The sequence below is a fragment of the Equus quagga genome, chromosome 3 (genome assembly GCF_021613505.1).
Source record: "Equus quagga isolate Etosha38 chromosome 3, UCLA_HA_Equagga_1.0, whole genome shotgun sequence".
In the NCBI taxonomy this organism is placed as follows: Eukaryota; Metazoa; Chordata; class Mammalia; order Perissodactyla; family Equidae; genus Equus; species Equus quagga.
The window spans coordinates 59,721,950-59,728,811 of record NC_060269.1 but is presented as its reverse complement, the minus strand read 5'-3'; the positions used below and the strand labels follow the sequence as shown (position 1 = coordinate 59,728,811).

Below are 6,862 nucleotides of genomic sequence, written 5' to 3'. Positions count from 1 at the left end.
AATAAATCTTGCAGGATAAGAAGATTTTCAGTATATAATTAACAAACTTGATCGAATAGACACATAAAGTGAGGGAGTACTAAACCCCAAAATGGCTAAGTGCACTTTGATTCATCTGCATATGGACCATTACCAAAGTTTATCTTATGGTAGGCCAGAAGGAAAGCCCCAACAAATTTTATATGGTTTTGATAAAGAAGAGTATTTTCTCTAAATCCTATATAATTAAGCTAGAAATCAATGACATTGAAGACAACTAGAAAAACTCTAATTGCCTGGTACAGTTCTGACTCTGATCCCAATTCTGATCATCAACTAAGATTCTGCACCAAATTTCAATGTGGAATGGGGGTTCTCCACATGAAAAAAAGAGATATTGAAACTAAGTATAACTGCCAGTGTAAAATCTGTTTTTGAGGTAACATTGACATACAGGAAGTAAACAGATCTCCCAGATTTCCAAATTCCCACTCATTCCCCCTATTGCAGATTCTTATAGGTAGAGGGCTGGTACAGCAGAAATGTGGTTCCTAAAATGCAGAGTACAATATAGGAAGTGGCTTTGGAGCTGAGAAGCAGTAACTTGAAAACTGGTGCACCACCTGTGTACCATGCCTTTTCTAAGAAAATATAGAAACAAATTTCAGGAAAAATAAACATTCTAATTGTTTAAAATAATGAAGAGTAGTAGAAACATTCTAGAATTATCTTTTTTTAATAGATACCTATTTAGATACACCTTTTTGTATTGACTGATTTTGTTTCCCAGGTTGACTCTGAGAAATTGACACACTAGACTGATGTTGCAATTTTTGACCTTCTTTTGCAGGTTGAACTGGAACGTTTTGAAAATGTTTTCCTTGTTGAGTAGGAACATTTTGGTTTTCTTTTGGTTGTTGTGTCTTGACATTTTCTGCTTTTTTAACTTCAGCCTGAACTTTTTGGTCTTTTTTCTTAGATTTTTTCTTCTTACAAAGCAAAAGAAGACAACATAATAAAACAATCAACCAAAAAAGCACAAATCCTAACACGTAAATCTTCTTAATCTTCTCTCTCTTAGGGGGTGGGCCACTGTCGATACTACCTCCACTGCCTCTTATTAGGCAATTGGGAGGGTCCCACATATAGTTGCAATGGCAGTGATGTTTATTGTTACAGATCCCCCTCATGTTACAAAACTTAGGTGAACAGTTACTATCCAAGCGAGATAAATGGACACACTTCCTGTGGATGCAGACATGTTCTGGGCCACACTCTGTGCCATCTTTCACATCACCAATATCAGGTGTAGTCATCCCAAAATGGTAGTCTATACCCCAGCAGATGGCACCATTGACGCGAGTCCAATGCACAGTAGAATGATCACTCAAAAGGGGAATTTTTGTCACATTCTCACACTGAACCCTCCCACACAGGCTATCTGAGCTATCACATTTTATATATGAAAAGTCTTTGAAACCACAGTTACCAAAACGGTCACCTTTAGTGTTTACTCGTTTGTAACAACTGTTATTTGCACTCTTTGCCTCTTGGCCAAAGATCTGCCTACACTGTTCATCACGGTTATGACAGCTCTTTTCATAGCAGTAGGCACTGCTATTACAAGGAATTCCGTCCTCCACATATACATCATCTGGACACATATGGGATGTTCCATTGCACCACTCTGGAAGATCACATTCATTGACTTTCTTTCTACATACTCTCCCTGATGGTAAAAATTCGCAGTCCTTGCAACAAAGCCCAAAAGCACAAATAGATCCAAAACTCAGAGTGCAGTTTGACAGACAACAGGGATCTTTTGAACAACTCCTTAAAATTCCACAGTCACACTCCTCTTCTTCTTCAACAATGCCATTCCCACAGCGCTTCATTGTAAACACATCCTTTGTATGCACAGTGTACATCAAACATTTTGCCTGGCGTATAGAATATTCCCAAAAGAAATTATAACTACAATTGCTAAATTGAGTTATTGGTGGGTTATCATAGCGCATTATACATGTAGGATGTGCACACTTACACTCGTCAGCATCATGAAACATCCCCAAATTATGACCTAGATGATGAGCCATTGCAATTCCAATAATGGACAAGGTTTTGTTAACACAAGTAACAACTGCACAATTTCTGTGTGATTTACACAGCCCTGCAACGAAGCCTAAACCAGTTAATCCTCTTAATGTCTTATATGTAAAAAGATGTGCAGTATCATGTGACACGCGGGGAGCAAAATTTTTGGACTTCCACTCACAAAATTGCTTCAGAGATCTGCTTATATCACCTACTTCAAAGTAGTTTTTTTCAGTCCAGACCTCCATACCAAGTAATAACAACTTAATACCCATTACCTCATAAATGGAATCCACTATATTTACAATAACATATAGATCATCCTGCAACTTTGAGACATTCTTTTCATAATGAAGGTAGAGAGTATGGTCCACAATCACTGCCATTTCAACAAGGAACTTATGGACCCACCAGCCCACATAAGAACTTTGCTTCGGAGTATAATTATCAGTCTCTTGAAACTCCAATTGGTGTACAGTGTCCTCTTGCATAATGTCAGATTTTGTGGTTGGGAATTTGGTCTCATCCATTTTATATATCAGATGTTCAAATTTGGGAGAAAAATCCATGGGCTCAATTTCATAAACAATGCTATTTATCTGTAACAATCCTTGAAATCCACCAGAACAGGTACTGAGGGCAACCAGGGATTCCAGGTCCCCTTCCACATAACCATGATAGTAGCAATCATTTTGAACAAAAGGCTTTTCTTCAAGGAGAGCACCCTGGTCTGTGTAGGTGAACACTGGAAGGTGTCTAGACAGCAAATGCTTCTTGACCCTCAGATGGACAACATGTCTCTTGCCTCCAAAATGCAGGCTGTAAGAGAGCATGCCTGGAGGTTTCATGCCTCTTCCAGTACGAGGTAACTTCAAGGGAATCACCACTTCTGGGGGACTGTGATACTGGGGGTTCTCAGGCCACATGTGTCCAGAGGAGGACATAAACACTGCAAGCCAGTGTATCAGGAGTGTGATCCTCATGTACAACAGAGTTTCAATCATAGTCATTATGAAGCCACCATATGGAAACATTGGTCCAGAGAAGAAGGCTGAGAGGGTTGGGAGTCACAGATGGTCTGGCTTCTTATTCTGAGCTGGTCTGTATCCAGGACTATTCATTGAGGATCTGTCTTCTGGCAGAGTGGAACCATTAGTGCATCAGCCCTATAAGTAAAACAAAAAGCAAGATGTAAGCAAGTCCTTATGAGAAGGACCAGTGGGGAGAAAGAGAGGCATGCAATAAAATTGATTAGCATGTTTTGATCAAGGAATGACTCAAGAAACTGCATAGAACGTGCTCTTAAATATTGATAGGGCAGAGAAACCTGGAGGTGTATAGAAGAATGAAAACTGGATATAGATTTATAGTTATTAAACCTGCATGGCAGGCAAATAATTATTCATTATACTATTCTCTAAATATGTGTATATGTGTGAACGTTTCTACAATAAATAGTTAAAACAAAGGGTCTTAAGGGTAAAGTGACCATATATCTTGGATTGCTGTGATTATCTCAATTTACACATGATAAATTGGCATAAGTAATAATACCTCTTTTTTTCTTTTTGGTGAGGAAGATTTGCCCTGAGCTAACATCTGTTGCCAAACTGCCTCTTTTTTTTTGCTTGAGGAAGATTATCACTGAGCTAACATCTGTGCCAATCTTCCTCTATTTTGTATGTGGCTTACTACCTCAGCATGACTGATGAGTGGTGTAGTTCCACACCTGGGATCCAAAACCACAAAACCAGGCTGCCAAAGCAGAGGACACCACATTTAACCACTGCACCATGGGGCTGGCCCAATAATACCCCTTTTTTTCAACCTCAAGTGATAAATTACTTGATAACATTATCTAAGAAACATATTTGTAATAAAGTATTCATTTTTTAAATCTCTTTTATGGTACTTACCACATACCTCCTTGGAGAAAAATGTTATTTAGTTTTCTTTTCTTCTCCCTACATTACCCTCCTCGTCAACTTGTCAGACTGGAAGTACTCAAGAGCATTATTTGTATTTTCACAAGTGTTAGTATCTCCTAAGATGCCTAGCTTTATTCTTTATATAGTAAATAATGGTTGACTTGGCTTTTAATGTTCCTTGGAGTGTTACTCAAAACGTCTTTATATTTGATTATGTTTTTAATATAGAACCTTATCCAACACCTGTGGCCAATGTAGTTTCTGGAACAAGGTGGCATAGGTTCAGTTTTCTCTGATTATTCCTTCTAAATATAACTAATACCCCAGAAATAATTCAATGGAAAACAAACAAACAAAACAAAAACCCTCTGAAAGATCAAAGGAGATGACAAACTGGCTAGAGACCTCTAGACTTGAGGAATGGCAACAGGGTGAGTTCCCTGGGTTTTCTTTTTCTTTTAAAGATTGGCACCTGGGCTAACAACTGTTGCCAATTTTCTTTTCTTTTTTCTGCTTTATCTCCCCACCCCCCCCCCCCCCCCCGCCCGTACACGGTTGTATATCTTACTTGCAGATCCTTCTAGTTGTGGGATGTGGGACGCCGCCTCAACGTAGCCTGACGAGCGGTGCCATGTCTGCCCCCAGGATCCGAACCCTGGCCACCGCAGCGGAGCACGCGAGCTTAACCACTCGGCCACGGAGCCGGCCCCCCTGGGTTTTCTTTTAATGTCTCATGTATATGCCAAACTGGGTGCTGGAGAAGTCTTTAATACAGAACCATGAGCAGGCATAGACAAAAATATCAAGAATAGTTTGCTCTCTCTGGCCAAGTGACAGAGAATGGAAAAGCTCAACAAAGAACCAGTAAGGTGTTCCAGCATCTGCTCTTGAGCCAAGACACATGTGTGGTGATTCAGTGAATCACTGAGTGCCACTACAGTGGCAACTTCAAGAGTTATAGGCCAACCCAAAAGAAACTCCACAATCAGTGCATTGGTAGGCTGTTAAACCCACCCACATTGGCAATATAATAGCCCTGGGAGGCAAAACTAACTCTCATTCAATATCCAGGTAACTGGCTAACTGATCTGCCTCCAAAGGCAGCAGTGAAATCCCAACAGTCTGAGCCAATCTCAGCTCAACAACTAGGGCAGGGAATGGGAGCCTATATTAGACACAGTGGTACCATTCATAAAGCCTGATATCTCCCATCCCTCTACCAAATGACATAAGAAGACAAGCCTGCTGGCTTCTGCTCTTCCCATCTCCAAATATGAACATGGCCCAATGATACCAGGTAGTCTAGGAAGGGCATCAGACCAGATTAAGCAGAAGAAAGGGTCAGGGGACTTGAAGACAAATCATTGCTAATTATTCAGTCAAAGGAGAAAATAAAAGAATAAAAAAAGCAAGGGACTTGTAAGACATCAACAAGACCAGTAAACAGATGATGGAAGTCCCAAAAAGAGAAAAGAGAGAGGACCAGAAAGCTTATTCAAAGAAATAATGGCTTAAAATTTCCTAAATCTGAGGAAAGAAATGGACGTGTAGAAGCCCAAAGCCCAAAATGTCTCAAATAAGATGAACCTAAAGAAATCCACACCAAGACTCTTTATAATCAAATTGTGAAAAGTCAAAGACAAAGAATTTTGAAAGTGGCAAGAGAAAGCAACATATCATGTAGAAAAGAACTACCATAAGACTATAAGTGGGCTTTTCAGCAGAAATCTTGCAAGTTTGGAGCGAGTGGGATGATGTAGTTGAAATGCTGGAAAGAAAATGTCAACCAAGAATACTACACCTGACAAAACTGTCCTTCAAAAATGAAGGTGACATAAAGACATTCCCAGACAACAGCAACATGATAGCATAAGAAAGGATAAAATACATATATAAATAATAGACGAAAACAAGATAGAGTATTAAGCTAATTATGGTGTGTAAATCACTTTTAATTCTGGTATAAAAGTTAAAATAGAGAAGAAAAAATCATGTTAAAAGATACACAATAAGAAGAGATGTAAATTGTGATGACAATAATAAAGTATGAACTGAAAAGAAGTCAAAGTGTAGAGTTTTTGTATGCAATTGAGCTTAAGTTGTTATCAGTTTAACATAGACTACCTTAACTATAAGATATTTTATGTAAGCCCCAAAGTAACTACACACAAAAAGTACCTATAGAAGTTGCACAAAAGATAAAAAAAGAAAGGAACCAATGCATATTAATATAAAAAAATCAACAAAACACGAAAAAAGACAATGAGAAGAAAATACAACAATAGAATAATATTAATAGAAAACTAAGAAAATGGCAATGTTAAATTGTCCCTTATCAATAAAATTTGAAATATAAATGGATTAAACTCCCTAATCAAAAGACATAGAGTGGCTGAATAAATGTTTTTTAAAAGACAATTATATACTGTCTGGAAAAAACTCACTTTCAATATCAAGAAACAAATAGGCTAAAAGTGGAGATTGGAGAAAGATATTCCATGTAAATGGTAACCAAGAAAGCAGGAATGATGACACTTATATTGGAAAGAATAGACTTTAAATCAAAAATTGTCACAAGGGATAAAGAAGGACATTATATAATGATAAATGAATCAATCCACCAAGAAGATATAAGCAGTATAAACATATATGCACCCAGTATCAGAGAATCTAAATATATACAGCAAAGATTGACAGAACTGAAGGGATAAATAGACACCAATACAATAATAGTAAGAGACTTCAATACTCCACTTTCAGTAAAGGATAGGACATTCAGACTGAATAGCAACAGAGAAATAAGGAATTGAATAGCACTTAGACCAAATCAATCTAAAAGACATATGCAGAATATTCCACTC

At 38.0% G+C, this 6,862-nt stretch overlaps 1 protein-coding gene across 1 annotated transcript; it reads right to left on the bottom strand.

The window, feature by feature from the left end:
• Positions 1-725: 725 nt before the first annotated feature.
• On the bottom strand, positions 726-3,056 carry ADAM29 (ADAM metallopeptidase domain 29). Its single transcript, XM_046655726.1, has one exon. The coding sequence runs from the start codon at positions 3,054-3,056 to the stop codon at positions 726-728; it is 2,331 nt and encodes a 776-aa protein (XP_046511682.1).
• Positions 3,057-6,862: the final 3,806 nt, after the last annotated feature.

Bases quoted from the DNA above. Each gene is read 5' to 3' on its own strand.
- ADAM29 (XM_046655726.1), bottom strand. From the start codon at position 3,056: ATGAGGATCACACTCCTGATACACTGGCTTGCAGTGTTTATGTCCTCC.